The 20,798-nt window shown below is 43.2% G+C and overlaps 1 protein-coding gene across 1 annotated transcript; it reads left to right on the top strand.

Moving 5' to 3' along the window:
* Positions 1 to 1,440: 1,440 nt before the first annotated feature.
* On the top strand, positions 1,441 to 20,294 carry NUS1 (NUS1 dehydrodolichyl diphosphate synthase subunit). The gene is made up of 5 exons (XM_048298375.1): positions 1,441 to 1,824; positions 10,415 to 10,537; positions 15,027 to 15,179; positions 19,252 to 19,351; positions 20,061 to 20,294. Exons 1-5 carry the CDS (start codon positions 1,443 to 1,445, stop codon positions 20,149 to 20,151), a joined length of 849 nt encoding a protein of 282 aa, XP_048154332.1. The 5' UTR covers positions 1,441 to 1,442; the 3' UTR covers positions 20,152 to 20,294.
* Positions 20,295 to 20,798: the final 504 nt, after the last annotated feature.

The following is a 20,798-nucleotide window of genomic DNA, read 5'->3' on the forward strand; positions in this document are numbered from 1 at the left end:
CCAGGGAAGTGGTGGAATCATCACCGCGGACATGTTCAAAAGTTGCGGATGTGGCACTTAAGAACATAGTTAAGCCATGGACTTGGCAGTGCTGAGTTAACAGTGGGAGCTGATGATCTTAGAAGTCGTTTCCAACCTTAATGATTCTATGATTCTATGGTCAGTCACCCAAATCTTTGGTAGCTAAAGATTTAGATATTTATGAAACAGCACAAGCCTTCCTTGCAGTTCGACTGTGTTATTTCTGCTGGCTAATGCTGGTCTGTATTAGAAGCCTGGGAAGTAGTTATTTTCTGAGCAAGAGAAATATTTTCGTGATACAGAATTCTTCATTCAATTTTATATTGGCAGATTCTTTTAATATAGTGCTTTAAACATCTCCGTGGCATCTCAGTCCACCCGTCAGTCTGACAGCATCGGGCAGGCATTAGCTCTTACTTAATCTTCCACCTGCAGCGGTGTTTCCATCTTCGGACCTGTGGGCCGCTACAAGCCAAGGCAGGAAAAGCCTGGGAGCCGCAGGTTTTGTGGGAGACTGTAAATCGGGGTGTGCAGCCCCGAGGCCTCGGTGTCTCGGCGCGGTTCCGGGGCTGCGCTACCCCCGTTTCCCGAGCCCGCTCTGGGGAACCGCCCGGTGAGCATTTGCAGCGCGCTCTGAGGGTGCAACCTCCAGTTCAGGAAAAACACCCGTGAGGCCCGGCTGCTTCTGTGGCATTCAGATGCTTCCTCCCCCCACCCCTGCTTCCTACACCAGCGTGAACAAGGCGCTGCCGACGCTAGGAAGACCAAGGCTGGGATGGGACAGAGGGAGAATCTTGGAGATCGGTCCCTTAAACAGCCCGCAGGTTCGCCAGCCTTGCGGGCAGAGGTCTGGAGCCCCGGAGCCAGACACGAGCGGGGAGACGTCACGCCCCGCCCCCGGCCCCGCCCCGGAGCCTTCCCTCCCGCCCCCGGCCCCGCCCCGGCGCCTTCCCTCCCGCCCCCGGCCCCGCCCCGGCGCCTTCCCTCCCGCCCCCGGCCCCGCCCCGGCGCCTTCCCTCCCGCCCCCGGCCCCGCCCCGGCGCCTTCCGTCCCGCCCCCGGCACTGCGGGGCCGTCGCCAGCAGCGGCCGCCAGGGGGAGCGGCCCCGCCCTGACCCCGCCCCTCCCGCAGGGCCGGCCCGACCCGGCCGTTCCCAGCCCCGCCTCCTGCCCTGGCCCCGCCCTCCCCTTCCCTACAGGCCACGTCATTCGCGCTCCGCGGGCGGAAGTGACGTCAGCCCGCGCGGCGGCCAACGAGCGGCTCGCGTGTGGCGGGTTGAGAGGTGAAAGATCAGGCGGGGCGGCGGGAAGATGGCGGCGCTGGCGGTTGCCGGTCGGGGGACGCGGGCTCCGTGAGGGGATGGCGAGACGGGCGGCGCGCAGCGGCTGAGGCTCCCCCGCGCGCTCCTGTCGGTCGGTCCCATGAGCGGGGCGGGCGGCCTGGCGTGGCGCGCGCTGCACGCGCTGGTGCGCGCCTTGCTCTGTCTGCAGCGCGCGCTTCTCGCGTGCTTGCGCGGCCGCGCGGCCGCCGCCGCCGCCACCTCTTGCGCGCTTCTGGCGCCCGCCGCCCGCGCGCTCGGGTTCCGCGAGGCGCGCGCGGCCTGGCGGCGGCGGGGACCCGCGCACGGCGGGGCGGCGCGCGGACGGCAGCGGTGGCGCGCGGACGGGCGCGCCCTGCGGAAGCTGCCGGTGCACGTGGGGCTGGTGGTGACCGAGGAGGAGCCGAGCTACGCGGACATGGCCAGCCTGGTCGTGTGGTGCATGGCCGTGGGCATCTCCTACGTCAGCGTCTACGACCATAACGGTGAGCAGTGGCCGGCGTGCCCCAAGTCCCGGCCCCGGGCGGTGCCCGCCCTGGGAGCGCCTCCTGGCGTGGAGCCGGGGGGCCGCCCTGTCCTGGGGTCTTCCCGAGTCCGGTGCCAGCCTCTCTGCTGGCAGCTCCTTTCCCATCCCCTGCAGCTGTTTGGCCGCTGCAGAGCTGGCCCCGGGGAGCCTGGGGAATGGCCCCAGTGCTCTTCTGGCCTAGCTCCTGTGTCGGGCAGACGCGGTCCTGCCTGTTTTCTAGAGCCTTGTCCTCAGCCCTGGGCTGACAGGAACTGCTGGCATCTGAAAGTGCAGGGCACGGACTGTTAGTAGGGAAGAGCGCTAGGCTACCTGCTCTTATGAGTGCTGTTTATGAGCTAGGTCTGAACCTCGAGAAGTGGATGAATGAAAGTAGCCATCTCTTTTCAAGTACTCTTATGTGAAGAAACAGGATGGACAAGTAGTTAAACGTAAGCATGTATGTCCTGTGTGCTGTCTGTATTGTAAAATTAAATTATGTGGTCTGCATTTGGTGCTGCTTGGCATTTGAGTTAACTCTGAGCCTGTGCTTCTGAAAGCTCTGTTTTTTCATATCTGCTGTGTGATTTTATTTATTACTAGGTCTCAGGTGTAAGACCATTGGACTCTGGCTCTTGCAGATATGTTGATTCCACGTCACCTATTATCATAAGGATAAGCTCAGAGTTTGGATTTCACATACTGTGAGGAAATCATGGAACAAGTCTGTCTTCCTCATACCTCTCCCTTCCTAGTGGGGAGCTAAAACTAGCATATTCAAGATATTCTTAGGTGAAGCTTTCTGTCCAGCTATTGAGAGGTGATCTCTAACTTGTATTGGACAAGCTGTTAACTCAGAAGGGCTAACAATACATGAGGTGGACTGTATCCTGTTTCTGTCTTCTGCAGAGGAAAAAAACTTCATGCTGAAGATCCCTGTGCTCTTGAGATCTGTCAGGGGTGAGACTGTTGGACACCAGGATTTAACTTGTTTTGAGCCACTTCCAATGGCTGTTTAGAGGTGTCATGCAAGTTAGGTGAACTCTGTAAACTTATGCCAGGTTAGAGGTACAGTTGTCTTTTAGTGCTCTTTCAGGAAATGTTCAGCAGTGCATCCCACATAAGTAGGTGAAGTCTTTTGTCATCAAGTGTGCAAAGGCATATGAGGTATGCAGGCCTTTCCTTGAGCATAGGCATTGGTGATTTTTAAAAATTGTTCACTTTGTTTTAAACCATTGCTATTTATAGTTCTGTTTCATGGTTGATCCTTCCTATGTGATAAAAGACTCAAAAGACTTCACTTTCACTAAATTCTCTAAGATCATTATAAGAAACTGGGCTTAATACCAGTCACTTAGAAGTTTAAACTGGCCATCTGTACAGGGCTGTTGTGGAACTTGATTATGTTGTATTTCAGAGGGAGAACACTTCCTCATTTGGAAGTCAAAGAATGATATGAAGTATTTGCATAACATCTCAAGCACACAGAGAACAGCACCTTCTGAAAAGTTGTTTGTATGTTGACAGTTTTTACTCCCAACTTGGAAAGCATTCAACCAGGTGAAATGCTGCAGAGCAAACACTAGTACCAAGGAAGAGAGAGAGTTCCCTCATAGCTTGGAGAGACATTTTTATTGTACAGGATCTTTAACTTGTGTCAAACCTTAAATAAGCTATGGGCAGTATTGCCTAGTGTGTTACATATGTGCTTAGTTCCTTTTTAGATTCCAGCACTGTGCTCCACAAATTACACATATGACAACTGAACTGAGGTACAGATCAAGCTGAGAATCATGTTTCTTGGTCGTCTTGGTTTTCATCTTGTTCCCTGTGCAGCACTGAGGAGGGAGAAGGCACCAGCCAATGCTGAGCTCCAATGTTGCTGAGCTCCTGTCTCACAGGAAGGAGCCAGAGCTGTAGCGATGTCTGAAATGTTATTTTTTGAGAAGCTACTACTGCTTCTCCAGCACGTGTTGAAATTCATTCAGATTTAAGACTGACTATTACAAGACTGTAAATAAGATGACCAGAAATTATAAGGCTTTGTCCCCTGAAGAGCTGAAATTACCTTGCAGAACAATTGTTGTTGCTAGCAGGTCAGAAAAAAAATCTTGGGTTATTTGCTGCTGTTTCCATGTATTGTTTCATTCATTCTAAAGTTACATGTGTAAATTGCTCACTTCTGTTCTGTGTTGGGATGATATTATTTTTTGTTTCGGTGTTGGGAATTTTTTTCTTTTGTTTAGTTTGGTTGTTTTTGTTGTACTAAGTGCAGGTTGTGTGATGAATGTGGATTTTAATTTTTCATTCTAAAGTTACATGTTAAAAGGTTTTGCTGTTACCTCTGAGATCTGGAAATACAGCTATTATCTCATGATTTCAAAACATACTTTTCAGTAGTTCTCCTATTGGTCCTCTGATACCAGAATATGTTAGTTTATTTGCTAGCTTGATTTCCAATTTGTTGGAGCAAAATTGAAGAAGGCAGAGCAACTAAAATATTTTAAATCTGTGGCTTTTGCCAAACTTTCAGGGTTGATGAGAACAGCCTGCCATTACACATCATGTTCTTCACAGGTGTTCAGTGGATTGTCCAAGATAGCAGCTACAACTGCTTTGTGCACAGCTGAGCTTTTAAAACTGACTTCAGCTTCAGAGAGCAAGCAAGTAGTCATTCATACAGCTCTAGTGTATGCTTACTGCTGGTAATAGCACATATGCTGCCTTCCTTTTGGTGCTAAGCTCCTTGGGGTGCCTTGATTGAGGATATTTCCATTTCCAGATAGACTTGTCATTAAGTAGGATGTTGCATGCAGCTGTTGCTAAATCTGATGCTCAGTGGTGATGGAGTCTGGAACCCTCAGCACTAACACTGATAATAGTGAAGGTGAATAAAGTCAGGTACAGCTTGTTGTTATCAGTAGCAGAGCGTGACCCTTAATTACAGTGTGCACTTGTTTTCATCTTCTCAGATGGTGAGTGGTGCTTTTGGACTGCTGAGCTGCTTCTGTAAGGTTCTGTGTTCGTACAATTGTACCAACACTTGATTTGTCAAAGTTCCCACTGGTGCTGGCTGTGTGGAGAAGGAAAACCAATTATGAGTGCTCTGGATCAGTGTTAAATGTGGTGAGGTATATGTTAATTTGTTTCTTTTCCTTCACTACATATCTGTAGTACTGAGATTCTTTTGTTTGCAACAGGAAACCTTGTTTACAAGTGTGGTCTTCCATGGTTGCCTTCTCTGCAAGAAACAGTGGGTCAGTTTCCTGCAGAAGGATTAAATTCAAAATATGTCCTTAATTGCCCCTTCTGTAGGAGGAAAGGGAAGCATGAAGTTCTTTAAAGATGTGCTAGATAAGCTGTTTATTTGTTTATAGGAGTGCATGACTATATTTTTTACAAAACTAAATAGAAGGTATTTCATGTAGGGTCAGAACAGGTAGGTGTTCTTCAGAGTCAGAGTTAAGTAGGTGTGTTCCAGCTGACACTGTTTTGTTACAGCAGCTGCACCAGTAACTTTAAAGGCAACCTGTCTGGAGTTGCACAGGGCTCAGAACTGAGACATTCTCTGTTGCCTCAGCATGTTTGGAGGCCCAAGGTGGCCTGGCTTTACTGCCCCTGGTGTGTGGAAGCCCTTTCTCCCAATTTTCATTGATGTGCAGCATGATAAAGTCATAATAAACTTAATGCTACTGTGCAAACCTGGGTTAAATAATGCAAACTAAAATTTCGGGCTTTTGATCAAGAATTTATTTCTGTTGCCTTCTGTATTGCCAGTCCTATTACTTGGTAGAAATCCAGCCATGCTGGTCAAGACCTTATCTCTGAGGAAATACTGCAGCCTTGTTGCAGTCAGAAAGCATTGGTAATGCAATAATATAATAGCATTTACAATATCTTCTGGGGAGCGGAAGCTTTTGACTGGTGATATATACTTTAACTTTCTTTTGGTAATTGTTTTGCCATTTGGGAGAGCTTGCTTGAGTGTTACTTCTGTCCATAAGTGAAGCTTTCCTGATATAGTTTAGGACAAATCTAGAGTGCTTTTTTGGGAGTTTGCTGAATCTTGGCATTTGGGTACTTTGGACTTCTAGGTAGACGGTTCAGGTTGAACGTTTCTTAAAGCCCATAGTGTGACTATATTGAAAACTTGAGTTTATTCATCCTGGGTTTAGCTTTCCAGTGAACTGCTTTGCTTCTGGCCAGTTTTGTCTTAGAAATTCTTTGAAAGGATGGAGTACTCCAGTATGCAAAAGAAATTATTTCATTAGCCCCAAACACAGGCTTATAGTCTCTTCTAGATTGTTTGGTAGTTTAACTGATTTGATCAATCCATAAAATTTTCTGAGTGTGCAGCGTGTTCATTTCACTGAGCAAGATAAATATGTTGCAGTTCTATGTCAGTGGAACACTTGTGAGATACCAGTATCACATGGCACCTGCTGTGGACCTTCACCCAGGTGAAATTTCACATTCAACAATTGCGTTTTGGTGTCAAGTTGAGAGGAGTTCTCAGACCACATTTATTAAAAGGGATAACACTAATCTGTAGGAGGTAATCTCCTTAAAGGAATGGGAAGTACGGAAGACGTATCTTTTATCTAAATTGCTGATGAGCTCCTATTCTCTTAGTGCAGAATATTCCTCCAAGAAGAAATGAGTGAGGAATGGTCACCTTTGAAGTTCTAAGTTCTAACTCAAGTTCTTTGTTTGGTTGGCACTATCTTAAGTGACCTTTATCTGACTGAAATTTAAGTGACTTCAGCTACATTCAAACTTGAATTAATTTTTTTCCTAGACTCTTGGAATAAACAAGATATTTTTTTCTAGCATTCCTTATTCTGTGAGGTCCGGTGTAATGGCCATGCTTTCCTCCGTTTTCAACCAGCATGATCCAACAGGATGTAGGCAAAAGTTGTTCAAGTATTAAAACAATTTCTTTCATATGCGTTCTTTGAAGTGGCTTACAATTTGATATTTCTCAAAATGTTAATACTTTAATGCTTTAAACAGATTATTACCTGATAACAATTATAACTCTTGATAACTCTTTCCTTGTCAGCACTGTAAAGGAGTTGAGAAAGCAAATAACTGAAGTGTTGTGGAGATATGTTCTTTACTAGGCTCCACTTTGGCAAGGTGTTCCCTTGCAAGGAAGAGCTAACTCTTTTTCTGTGCTTTACCAGTTGCTGGTGCTTTAAAAAGCAGGGCAGTTGAGAGTGTTGAACTTTGAGATGCCATCAAGGCATTAACAGTTGGTGACTGTGGTGGTCTAGTCAGACAAACAAATGGTTGACCTCACCTGGTGTTTCTCTGTGCCAGTTTTTTACTTCCTTTTCACAATTCTTGTTACTTTTACACCTGCTGAACTTGCAGCCTCTTAATTACAAACTTCATTTGTCAGTATCTAACCCTAAAATGTTGCAACACCACGGTTGCAAGCAAAGGGGCATGGCTTGTACCTGCTGTAAATCTGAGCAAAAGGTGTGTGCCCTGGAAAGGACCTGTGTAATGGAGGACTACTGTGGGAATGCTTCTGGTTTGCCTCAGCTCTAACAGAAACAAATGACCAACAGCATGTTTGCAGCTTGTGTTGTAAAAACAAGTATTATCCCTGAAAACAGCTCACAAGTTCTCAGTAGTTAAACAAACCAAGACCAGGAGTTTTATACTGTTTTGCTTTGGGAATTTTAGTGCTTAAATACATGTAATTCTTAGAACACTTCATTTGCAGGAACTTACACGTTTGTAAAGGTTCCAGAGTTCTGACTGAAGCAATGTCTCTGCTTTTCAAAACCAGAAAATCTTGTGGTGAGAAATAATAGTGACAATTTCATGTTTGTGTTCCATCTTAGAAACAGGAGTAGTGCCAAATTTTTTTTTCATATAACAGCAAACGGCTGTTGTATTGCTAAAATTTAGTAGCCCTTTGTCAAACATTATTTTTTTGTAATGTTAAAATCATATTATGGACTTGCTTTCAGCTTGTGTGGAGGACTGTGAACAAAATTGGAGGGTAGCAGTAAATCAAGAGTTAAATTTCACTGCCTAGGAACACTATAATTCTGTTACTGAGTTGGTCTACTCATGCACTTGTTTGCTGTATTTGTCATGTTTAAATTAAGCAACAGCATCTCCCAGAACTAACTTGTGTACATTTCCAAAGTTTAAAAAAAAATGAGCCTTGTAGATAAATGGGGTTTTGAGATACTGTAAGGGAAAGGAGCATATAGCTGAGTCACAACCATGTAAAATTCTTGAAGTCAAATGTGAATTTGGCCTATGAACATTGCATTTGGCAGGACTGTGTTTGCAGTGATGTGCATTCATAAGTCTCTTGTGCACTGACTGAGAGACAAAATGTTGAAGGAATATTCCCAAATGCTCTTGGTTTTTAATTAAAATCTGGTTTAGTTTGAATTTTTACTACCTTCTGCTGTGCTTCAGGATCTTCTCTTCAGGAAAACTGCGTATATGTCAAGGTTGATGGATCAATGGGAATTTAGGTGTGGAGGCCTTTCCAAGGAAGGCATACTGCAACTACATGGTACAGCTACAGTCGCTTCCTGTTTGTTAAACCACTATTCCAGGAGTCATGCAGTCACCAGGTTTGAACAACTGAGGGGGTGGGTGAGATAAATGAGCAGAATAGAAGAGTGATACTCAGATAAATCTTAAGAACACATTTATTTAGCAAGTCTTCTGTACCTGTTGAGTGTGTTAAGGGCCTTCATTTTGGAGCTGGACCAAGTCCATTATCTGATGTCTCTTTTTACTGAGAAGCGAACACCTTGGTCAGTTCTTCTACCTGTTGTCCTCAATGTCCTAATTTACTTTAGAGCTGGGGTGTGGAGTCTTAAATGAGTTCTTCCAGTCTTTGGCAGGACAAGGCAAAAACTTCTTGTGAGAAAGGATTTGATATCATTAATGTTGAGTGGGGAAGGGGACAAAGAGCAGCAGCTGATTTCCCAGATTGGGAGCCTTTCCTAATTATGTCACATGTTTGTCTGGATATTGAACATAGTTTTATTTCTTTAAAAGTGTATGGAAGTCAGGTGACTCTTAGAGGTGAGGCACATGCAGCCCTGTACAGATCTTCCTTGAAGACGGTGCAGGATTAGTGATCACAGTGGCTGCACTGCTGACCTTGGGTGTCAGGAAGACAATCTGTGCTAACCCCAGCATGAAACAGACCAAGCCAAGCAGAGTTGTGTCAAACAGCATTATTTAAAGCAGCATTCTCAATTTCTGTTGTGTGTAAGTATACACTAGAAAGCGGGAGCACGAAGAGCAACAATTTAACTTTAGTTTAAACTTAGTGAAAGTATTCTAACATGCTTTTTTTTCTGTAGAGGTTTGTGCCTTACCACAACTTGCTTTTCTGTAAACATGTGAAATCAGTTACAAACATCACTAACACTTCTGTAATGAAATAGGGGGTTTTTTGTACCAGAAGTATCCAGGATGAGAGGAAAAATAGATACTTTGCCACGTATTAAAATCTCCGATGAAGCCTGTAGAAAAATACTAATTCATTAGGCCTAAAGGCTAGCATATTAAATAAATGCACTGTATCACTTCATATTGCAAACTAACTCCTAGTGTATTATGGTCTTAATCTGGTGCTTATGCACTGTTTGGCCAATGTGGGAACTGTTGTAGCAGTTCCAGATCCTACAATTAGGTTGTGGTGCTGAATCTTAAGACTGATCATAAGATTGCATGTCTTACATTGTCTTGTAAGAGTAGTGCATGGGCCTTTTTAGACTGGTCAACAAAAGTGTTTGACATAAGGTTTCTGAATGAAGATGAGTAAAAACCTCTGAACACCACGTGATAAAAGCATTATCCAGTTCCTGATTGAATATGCCTAGCCGTGCTTTTGGATTGTAAATACTTAAACTATAACATTTAGTTTTTACTGTGGCTTTTAATTTGAAATAATTGAGTTATGTTTCTCAAAAGCTACAATTTATTTTAGTACAGGAACCCAAGTATGTTTGAAGCAAGCTTTTGTAATTTCCTGCATTCAAAATGTGTCTGCCTTAAATATTTAAGTGTAAAAAGGCCTTAGGGACTGCATGAACTCCTTGGAATATACAGCTTGTGAAATTCTCTTATTGGGAAATCCATGTTATTGGATGGCTTAAGAGTGGACAGTTACTGAGACCTGAAATGCTGATTTAGTGGTGACTTGCTTTGTTAGCCTGCAGCCTTACTGATGTAGCAGACTTAAGCAACATGGGCATTAAAGAAATTTGGTGTTAATCTGACTTGGTCATTCTGTGCTGATTATTGCTTTCTCTATTTCTAGCATACTAAGGACAATGAAGTAAGTCTTAAGCTATCCCTTACGCAATTGCAACTTGCTACTTAAGTCAGGCTGGGTGTAAGGAGAACAAAAGCACATGAGTTGATTTCCCAAGGTCACTCAGATTAGTCATGTGCAGTAGCACTTGCTTTGAATTCTTACCCACACTTGTGAATTCCAGTCTGAAACTGGCACTGACTAATTTTTTCTTCCTGCTTAGTGTCAGTTAGGAGTTGGCTGACATGCAACTTTTTTTTTAAAGGTATTTTCAAGAGGAATAATTCAAGATTGATGGATGAAATTTTAAAACAGCAGCAAGAACTCTTGGGACTAGATGTCTCCAAGTACACCGTGAAATTTGCAAATCAAGACAAAACTGGTCAAGGTAAGATGAACTACAAGAGGGGCTTGGTATGCCTCTAAATAGCTGTATATCAATCATAACTCTGCTTTTACTTAAACATATTCCTATGTACAGTGACCTTTTTCTTCATTAAGAAATTATTATCAGAAAACATGCAACCTTCCTGGGCTAGTATTAAACTTCCACTGTGCTTATTTGTTCTAAACTAACAGGAAAACATTGCTCTCTCCTTGCTGTAGTAATCATTATTGGATGGCCTGATCTTTCCTTCAGACCGACTGTTGTGACATGACCCTTTCAATGCATCAGTGTACCTCAACTCCCCACTGTTTCAATGAAATTAATTGTTTTGCTGAGAGTTGAAAAAGCGCTAAAGTGTAAGGGGACTGATGTCAAGTTAACAATGTGTGTGCGTCCATCTGTCCAAACATACACCTCAAAGTGGGAAGGAAGAGGGGAAAGAGCAAGACTGCTGGTTGTCATAGCAAGGTATAGTGCCATCACGAAGGTAAAGGGCACAAGTTAAAAAAAAAAAAAAGTTTGGCAGTGATAGCTTTTGCATGTATATAGGTGTGGAAAGCAGGAGTATGTTTCAAGGTTGATGTTCCTTATACAGTAGTATCTGCTATAAGTACTTATTTACTCTTCTGCTGCCTAAGACAAATGCTAGAATTGTGTTCAAAATAAAGTAAATCACTGGCATGTACTTAAATCAGGCCTTTGTCTTAAAGGGATGGGCTGATACAGCTCTCCTAACTAGAACTCATGATATTTAAATACGTCTCATAATAGCTAAACAACCATTAGGTTTTAAGACCAGGATAGTTCAAAGACTTACAAAAAGACTGCACAAGCTGTAGTACATTTAGCTGCATTTAAAATGCTGCTTGCAGGTTTTGCTCCCCCTACGAGAGCTGACAGGATACCAAACTCCTTTGTGCCAGTTTTCTGGTATAGACTTAATTGTTGTAGCATGAACTTGCCTTATGAACAACTTAGCCTAAGATGCTAGCATTTATGTAGAAGAACCTAGGTTTCATGCTATTTCTTTTTCTTCCTGTGAAGGTTGAAATAACCAGCAGAAAATGGGGTAGACAGGCTATTAATGGCTTAAACTCCAGCATACTTAGCTACACTTACCTAAGTTGGGATATTTACGTTCACACCAAACAAACTACTGAAAGACTTCTCAGACTTGCCGATGGAAAGAGTGTGTTTAAATCTCAGGAACCTTTTGTGCTGGACACTGAAAAGCAGAGGTGTTTTCTGTTCTCTTTTTAAATTTTTCATTCTTCAATTAGAAGAATTTTGCTTCACAGTCAGATCAGATGCTTCATATTTTCAACTCAACAAACTGACATCTATGCAGTTTACTATTACCTGCAATTTTTCACTTCTTCTGAAAAACAAAATTACGTGTATTCCATTTAGAGATACTGTTAAATATTCAACATAGGTTTGATGCAAATTTGCAAATCAAGCAATATCAAGGAACAATTATTTTCATCATGGTGGCTTTGGATAGATGAACTGAGGGGTTTTTAGGTGTTCTTAGGAATCTTGACTGTGCTGTGTGGTCCTTTGCAGTCAGGTTCTGCAGTTTAAAGAAATGTTATTTTTAAGTATCTGGTTATAGCTGTCATAAGTTTGGTATCAGTCTAAAGTGTTGACACTTTGGTATTTAACCCACTTAACTTCAAGCCAGCTATAGTGCACCATCTGTGGCCTTCAGCTTCTTTGGCAAGTTTACTTCTGAGGTACCTTACCAGAACTGACAATGATGCAAGTCATATAGTGTCAGAAGACTCTTGCGTCTCAACAGTGTAGACATTAAGATAATTATTGTTGTGAAATGTCCTCTTAATTCACAGACATAATTAATTACAGATGAATAGGTGAATTCTAGACTGTTGTTCCTAGCTTCAATGTAGCAATCTTAGATCCTTATTGTAACTCTTGCATCAAGATGCTGTGATGAGATTGAGGGAGGCCCCCCGCTTAATCATTGTGTCACCTGAATGTACACAGTCGCTGTTAAAAACACTGTCTTGGTTTGAAAGACAGGTGTCTGCTAAGGAAGGCAGGAGTCTCCCTTGGAATGGCAGGTGCAACCCCCTTCCCTCCGAGTTATTATAATTTTGAAATCAAGGGGCTTTTAGGCAAAGATGTGGGAAATAGGAATAACAGTTCTTTACTATTATATATCTATATGTGTATAACCAGTCAAACAAAACAACAACAACTCTGGCAGTAACAGCAATCACAAACCCAGTGCCAGCCTTCTCGGCTGTCAGGCCCTTTTCCCCTCGGGTGCAGTTCCGCTCGCAGCCGGCAGGGGCGCTGGCGGCTCCCGGTGAGCAGGGCAGGTGCGATGGTTCCCCCGCGGCTGCAGGGGGCGCTCCGGAGCGAGCTCGGGGAGCACGCGGCACTGGCGGCCTGGGATCCCGGGAAGGGATGGAACAAAGGCTTCACAAACCCGTGGGCAGCCGATCCTGGTGTCCGGCCGGACCCTCAGGAACAGCAGGCTGGAACGGCAGACTGGAACAGCAGGGACAAGCACAAATCCCGGGTGGCAGACGCGATGTATCCAAACTGCAGAGCAGCGGTGGAAAACCCCCCGGAGGTCTGGGCGGGCAGGTCGAGCAGGGCCACAGAGTAGTGAAGGCTCAGAGCAACAGCGGGGCAGGGCTGCTGCAGCCCGGCTCCCAGCGGGGCAGGGAGGGCAGGCTTGGGAACCCCGGGGTTTCTCTGGTAGAAGGAAGGCAGCCAAAGAAGCAGCCTCCCTCTGTCCAAACGCCGGGACCGACTGCCCACAAACCTAGGTGAAAGAGATGCACCCCTCCACCTGTGGCCAGGTCCTTTGTTTTCCGTACGCACCCAGTAATTTGTCCCCCTGGCAACATGTGTGGGGAAAATTCCTTTAACAGAAAAAAAACCCCAGGAGAACTCCTAAAACCCCAACATTATCCACCCCGAATTTTTCCCGTACTAACATGTTACATGAAACTTAACCGTTTTAACCATATAAATACATGCATCACCCAAATTATATACATATATACATGCTGATACTGATACAAGTGCAGAGCCATGGGTAGTTCACCCTAAAACAAGGTCCCCTTGAGGTAAGCATCGGGTCTCTCCATCCCTTTGCATCACCCACCAGGTGCAGCCTGGTCCCTGAGCAAAAACGACCCCACGGATGGGTTTGTCTTTGCTCGAGGCAGAATTAACCCAAACAGTTTTTCCGAGCATACCTCTCATGTGCACCACTGGAACCTTATCCCTGTCTGTTGTTTGTAGGGGTTTGGATTGGGCAGGGCCTGCTCGGCTGGTGGAACCTCGAGTGTTAACTAACCAGGTGGCTCTTGCTAAATGCATCTCCCAGTTTTTGAAAGTCCCCCGCCCAGTGCCTTCAAGGTGGTTTTAAGCAGTCCATTACACCGCTCAACCTTCCCAGCTGCTGGTGCATGGTAAGGGATGTGGTACACCCACTCTATGCCATGTTCTCTAGCCCAGGTGTTAATAAGCCTGCTCTTGAAATGAGTCCCATTGTCAGACTATTCTCTCTGGGGTACCATGCCTCCAAAGGACCTGCTCAAGTGATCCAGTTCCTGGGAGTAAAGTGGCAAGATGGATGATGTCAGATTCCCACTGAGGTCATCAATAAGATCACAGCAATGTCTCCACCGACCAACAAGAAGGAAGCACAAGCTTTCCTAGGTGCTATAGGTTTCTGGAGGATGCACATTCCCGAGTACAGCCAGATCGTGAGTCCTCTCTACCTGGTTACCTGCAAGAAGAATGATTTCCACTGGGGCCCTGAACAGCAGCAAGCCTTCACTCAGATCAAACAGGAAATTGCTCACGCCGTAGCCCTTGGCCCAGTCAGGACAGGACCAGAGGTGAAGAATGTGCTCTACTCTGCAGCCGGGAACAATGGTCTGTCCTGGAGCCTCTGGCAGAAGGTGCCTGGTGAGACTCGGGGCCGACCACTGGGATTCTGGAGCCGAAGCTACAGAGGGTCTGAAGCCAACTACACTCCCACGGAGAAAGAGATCTTGGCACAGCTTAATCATTGTGTCACCTGAATGTACACAGTCGCTGTTAAAAACACCTTCCTCTTCTAGGGTAGAAATTAGTTTGTTGGGGTTTTTTCTTTCCTTTCCCTGAACCACTTAAGTTGCTATCCAAGCACCTTTCCTCTCAGTGCTTTGCCTGACAGTGTAAGAACCAATCCAAATTTCCTGGAAAACTACATTTCAAGACTGGATTAAACCCCTTCTCACAAGGCTTCTCTGAGTAGTTGTCTTAAGCTTGTGTTTTAGTAATACAGCAAATCCAGGAAACTCTTACCCACTTCTCTAAGAGATAGATGAGGTATATCTGTGGCTAGTTGTAATATATGAAGTAAACTACAAGTTACTTTCAACTGTATCTATGACTGTCTAAAGCACATACAAAACAATTTCTGTTTCTGTTGCTTTTAAACTATGTTTTGTACTTTCAGTTTTAAATTGCCAATCTACATTGAAGGTGCTGTCTCCGGAAGATGGAAAAGCAGACATAGTCAAAGCTGCTCAGAACTTCTGTCAGTTGGTAGCACAGCAGCAAAGAACACATTCAGACCTGGATGTGAATATGTTAGACAACTTATTAAGTAGTAAGTATAATATGGTCTGTGGGAAGGAGGGGAAAGAGTACTCAATTCATAACAATTTAGTTTCTAGTATATTTGTAGCTTGGAATGCATGCATCTCGATGCTTAGTCTATCAGAGTAAGTTATGATTATTGCTTTTAGGCTTCTGTTAAAAATTTCTTACTGGTTTATTGCCTTTTGAGCTGCTTCTTTAAGCAGAAAAAATTCTTTAGCATAAATATTAAGCTAAATTGTAGAGTTTTGGCTTTTCAGAGTTTACAGCCTCTCTGGTATGTTCTGCAATGAGCTTTTTAAAAAAAGTACTGTTGGGATCACCTAAAACTAGGCTATTCTAACTTAGGTTAACTTCCTGCAAGTTGCAGGCTGCAAACGTGGGTGGGCAGAGTCTTTTCCAGATCTGGTTACAGCGATTTAAGCTGTTCCTGCTGCCTGACTACCACCCTGAGTGCAAATGATAGAGCACTTGCTGTTCTCTTGCTGCTGTATAACCCACACTAGCTTAGTTATCATCATTACTAATTCATACAGATTACTGACTCTGCACTGAGATGTGTGGCTCCATGAAATAGCTATGAAAAGGGCAGGACTGCCCTAATATCACACCTGGGAGAAGTAGTTTAGAATTAGTATCCACTTTTCCAGTGGTACTATGGAGCTATAATGAGTTGCTCAGCTTGCCTAGGTGATCTGTGCATGTTAATTGCATCTGTAATTAGCTTGGCAGGGTTCAGGTTTCAGATTGCACACTTGAACTTGGATGCCTTTAGGCACTTTATTGTACTGTGGTTCCCATTAATTGGACTTTAGAGAGTGATTTCTTCTTTTTCGTGTGGGTGGTCAGCTGAATTGTTCTGTGAATGGACTTCCATGGCAGTTTGGTCACTTCTAACTGAATTCCATCCCTGTTAGCATCCTCCCGTAGTGGAATTAAGTGTATTTAATAAGGCACCTGAAGAAGAACTTAGGACATCTATTCTGTTATACCCCAAAGGCAATTAAAGAAAATTAACAATCACTTCTTCAGAACAGTCACTAATGGAGAACCGGTGACAATTGTTACCCGTGTGTGTATTTTGGCCAGTGATGTTTAACTGGAGCTTTTCAAACTTGTTGGGCATCTTCTGTCTGGGTATATTAAAGGTATTAGGTCCAGTCTTAAAATTAGCAGATTTATTTTTGAAGTATTAAATGCTAGCTGAGCACAGGAAGAGAAATCTAATCTGTCAAAACTATGAACTTTGAAACAGGCCACTTAATGTATGTGGCTAATAACTAAGGCTAATATCTGTAACTAGTCCTACTTATTAATTTGTTTATTTAATGTTTAGGACATTGTTGGAGGTGAAGTATTCTTTCATGACTTATTTAGCAGCAGCTTTTGAAATGTTGTTTTACTTGTAGGCAAATTTCGTTTGTGTGCATTTTTAATGGAACAGTATTGAATGTAAGCATCTGTGCATTACTGATTTGAGAGTGTGTTCTGAAAAGCAATACTTGAGTAGTTTTATTTTTAGGGTTTGCATTCATAGTGCCTTATGTAAATCTCTGGGGTTTCACATTTTGATTTAAATACCTGTTAATGTAGTTTTTAAACTTTTTGTTCATGTTTAGGGTGCAGTTATTGAAGCCTAGTCCTAAAATGGTATGGTTCTAGCTTGTCATGTGGCTTTTCTTGTTCTTAATTCAGTCATGCACTTAATTCTTACAGCTTGAGTTTTCTGCAGTGTAAGAGTACTTTCTTCTGAGCAATGCCTCAGCTAATCAGCTTGTTTTCAGAAAAGTAGGTGCCAGCTGCATTTTAATATTGTCTCTACTTGCTGTCTGTCTGCCTTCCAGCAAAGAACATGGCTACCAATTAAGGCTACTCAAGTTGCCCTGTAAAATCTATGTGGAAAAGAGAAAGGTAGAGTTATCAGGTCTAAAATTCCTTCATGTTCCCCTCACAGAACTCCTTGCCTAGTTGGGATGTTGCCAGATTCCCATCCTTTGAGTGTGCAAGTCTTTTGGCCTCTTTTGTTTTTTAAAGTCTGCTCCCAAATCCTTCTATCTTGTGTGTGCTAAACTTGACTGCTGTAACTCTAGCAGTTCTGAGGGAGCTTCCACATGTAAATTATCTGTAGCGCTGATACATTTAGGTGGAGAAATGGATGCCGAGTGGAAGGCACAGTACTGTGGTTTTTAGTAGGCTGTTCTGACAGTAATACTACAGTGTGCATTTTCATTTTCATTCAGATAGGAACCAGAAGGAAATGTTAGCATTAACTGGGCTCTCTGAAGGTCTTTTCCTGTTTGAAAAGCCATTGCAGTGTTGAAGATCCTGCTGCTGTACCAGCTGAGGAGTACTCAGCTATTGAATCAGCCTATGAGTAAAGCTGCACTTCCTCCAGAGTCCCACTTCTAAGTATTCACTGCTTCCCTGCAAAGCTCTTTCATACTAACATGCTAGCTTCTGAACACATAAGTGGCTTTTGCTTTGCAATTTTTTTCTTGACTTTGAGATAAGATTTGGACTGTGGCACAAGATACTCCTATCTAAAAACTTCATCCTTCCTTAGAAATGCACATGCTTGGGAAAATAGCTTCTTTACCTCTGGTAAAAGGATGACTGTTGTGATGATTCAGTGGGGAGGGAGGATGTGAACTTTTTGAAAAATCTCTAGCTTCAGTTTCAAAACCTGGGCGGAGCTAAATGTGACCTTAGTTTCCTTTTCTGTTATTCCTGAAGTTAAGTTCCTCTACAACTAATCTGAAAATTGTAAAAGGCTCTTGACTGGTTTTTTTAGTGGTGGGTTTTTTTTAAGCAAATGAGGAAAGAATTGAGAAATAACATCTGAAGTTTGGAGCAAGTAGGCTGTATTAAACTTTATCTGCTAAAGGTAGTCATTACCCAGTATAAGCATTCTTGCATTTAGCTTGAAGAATTAGTGGGTAATGGAAGGGGTGACAAGAAATAGCCTACAATAATCATGACTAATTGCAGCATTATAGCAAAACAGAATTATGACTGCTGGAATGCTTTTCAGATGAGCTAGGTAGGTGCAAGAGGAGCAGTTTAGTTTCTTGGGTCCCCTTGGGGTGCTCTGCTGGTTTTCACATGTTGCTCTAATCAACATGCTAGAATTAGCAGGGAAAGCTGGACTCAGACTGCTCATTCTAAGCCTATTTCCTGTCTGTCAATTTTAGCCTGGAGTAGCTTAGGCATTGCGGAAGTATATGGAAGGGAGACAGAGGCAGTGGTGTTTGGTCACTAATTGTCTTCAGCCTCTGAAGATGAATAGCATGCTGTCATGAAAGAAATGGCTGCCTGGGGTTTAAAGGTATCGGTAGTAAGAGTGCAGGCACTCTTATTAGTGAAGTTCATCAGTACTATCTAGCTCTGCCCTGCAATGGGTCAGGTTGTCCACGTAGTAACACAAAATGAAATACTGCCTTGTTCTTCCTCTAACCAGAAAGATGTCAGCTGCAGCAGTCTGCTTGAAATTTCATAGTGAGTTGGTTCTAAAATTTGTCTAGTCCCATACTGAGAAAGAGACAAGTCATCTAACAGGGTGTTTTTTTTCTTGATGGTCTGTAATACCAAGGTGTGCTTCAGTGAAACCTCCTTAAGCTTTTTTTTTTGGTGTTAATAGTCCTTTTACTCTGCTTGACAGCAGCTCCACATAGTTTAAGTAAGGACTATAGTAGGTAGAGTCAGGGTACAGCATGTTCTGTGCTACTAAAATCGAGTTTGCCAAGACAAAACTAGAACAAGTCAGATTAAACAGCATTGTTAAGGTTTGCTGTGACTCAAAACAATGTAACTGTTCCTGTAACTTCTGTCCAAAGTCTTTGAAAACTACCTGATGTAAAAATAACACTCCAGCTGGGCCTGCAGTGACTGCTTTTGCTGAGTTGGTCATTCAGGTGTTGCAAGACCAGTCTGTCCTCTTGGGCTTTTAATTGTTAACTTGTCCTTGGGACCTTCATTAAAAAAAAAAAAAAAGCATTTAGTGAAAAAGCAGATGCCTTAGGGTTTAGAACTAAAACAAATCCTCTGATGAAGTTAATAAAACCTAATGTAACTTGTTATTACAGGTACAAATGGATTTCCTGATCCTGATTTAGTCTTGAAGTTTGGTCCTGTGGACAGCACATTAGGATTCCTTCCGTGGCACATCAGACTGACAGAAATCATGTGAGTTGCTTATAAATGTTGTGAAACACACTGGAATAATAATATCTAGCCAAACGAGTCTTTATGACGTAGTTTATGGAACTGCCCAAAAGAAGAGATCCAGCTGAACAAGTGTCTGGAGATTGATTTGAGGGCATTTAAAATTATTAAATGAAACCTGTCAAAACATTCACTGTTGGTTTTTTAGCCTTGACTAGGCAACAGCAGGCTTCATGCCTCAGGTTTAAGGAACAACTTCTGTCACCACCTAGTCTGTGGTCCAGTCCCATTTGACAGTGTTCCTTACATCAGTGTTGATTTTCTGTGGCTTTCAGATTTCTGACAGGGAAATTTAGGATACAAGGGAAATGGGATAATATAAGGAGATCACACCTATGGATTACTTTTCAATTTTAGCAATAACTGAACTGACCAGATTTGCTGAACTTCTTAAATCTGAGTGCATTTATAGCACCTTGAAATGTGTAGGCACACCTGTGCTGCTCCAGCTTTTCACTGATTTGAAGGGCCCTGTGTGCTCTAATGGGAGGCTTTGGTTTTAGAGGGTGACTGGTTTAGTTACTATAGATGAGTGACAATAACTATGTTGAGAACAACTTCACAGGGTTACTCAGACAATAGCTTTCTTTTAGTGATGTTCCTGAGTGGCTGTATGAATAGTGTGATGTTTATAAAAGCTTATTTTAATGTTTCTAAATTGCTTTCTCAGTTCTTTGCCTTCCCACGTAAACATCAGCTATGAAGACTTTTTCTCTGCCCTCCATCACTATGCAGCCTGTGAGCAACGCTGGGGAAAGTGACTTCGGGCTGAGTGCATGGAGTCAGGCTTTCTGTGGGAAGGAATTGATGTCTGTTTACAAGCACCTGTGACCCATAAGTCTGGTTCATAGTCCTTTCTTAATTTATCAAAAAAATTCAATAAAGTGTCTTACCTTTCTAGAGAGTCTGTGTGAATGCCTGAGAATCTGTGGGGAGGACAATTCACAGATTGATCTTTGAAAAAGACAGACAGTTATTAAAAAACAAAGCTGAATTGCCTCACTTTGACATTCAAGTGTCAAAATGGATGTGCAAGAATTAAGTCTTGTGAAATCTACAGGACAATGTAAATAGGACTTCTATGCCCTGGAGGTCCTTAAAACCAAGAAGGAACTCCCATCTTTGTTTCTTCTTAATTCTTCATGCTCAGGCATTTCAGAGCTAATGGTTTATCTTCAGATATATTTACTATATAATATGTGAATTCTAGAGAGGTTGGTTTTGTTAACTGAAAATAAAGACTGCAGCTTGGCTGGGATGACTAAGCCAGCTGTAGGTGTCACGTTCTGTCACGTTCTAGAAATACTGAGAAGATTCCATAAAAAGGGATGGAAGCTTCTGTGGTAAGTGGATTAGGCAGTCCGTGTTGCTCTATCCAGTGGTTTTTTTTTTTAAGTGGTGGAATGAA

Source organism: Corvus hawaiiensis, chromosome 3 (genome assembly GCF_020740725.1).
Source record: "Corvus hawaiiensis isolate bCorHaw1 chromosome 3, bCorHaw1.pri.cur, whole genome shotgun sequence".
NCBI classification, from domain to species: domain Eukaryota; kingdom Metazoa; phylum Chordata; class Aves; order Passeriformes; family Corvidae; genus Corvus; species Corvus hawaiiensis.

Coding starts and splice junctions, on each gene's coding strand:
- NUS1 (XM_048298375.1), top strand. CDS start 1,443: ATGAGCGGGGCGGGCGGCCTGGCGTGGCGCGCGCTGCACGCGCTGGTG. Junction 10,538..15,026: donor TCAAGACAAAACTGGTCAAG/GTAAGATGAACT, acceptor TTGTACTTTCAG/TTTTAAATTGCCAATCTACA. Junction 19,352..20,060: donor ATCAGACTGACAGAAATCAT/GTGAGTTGCTTA, acceptor TTGCTTTCTCAG/TTCTTTGCCTTCCCACGTAA.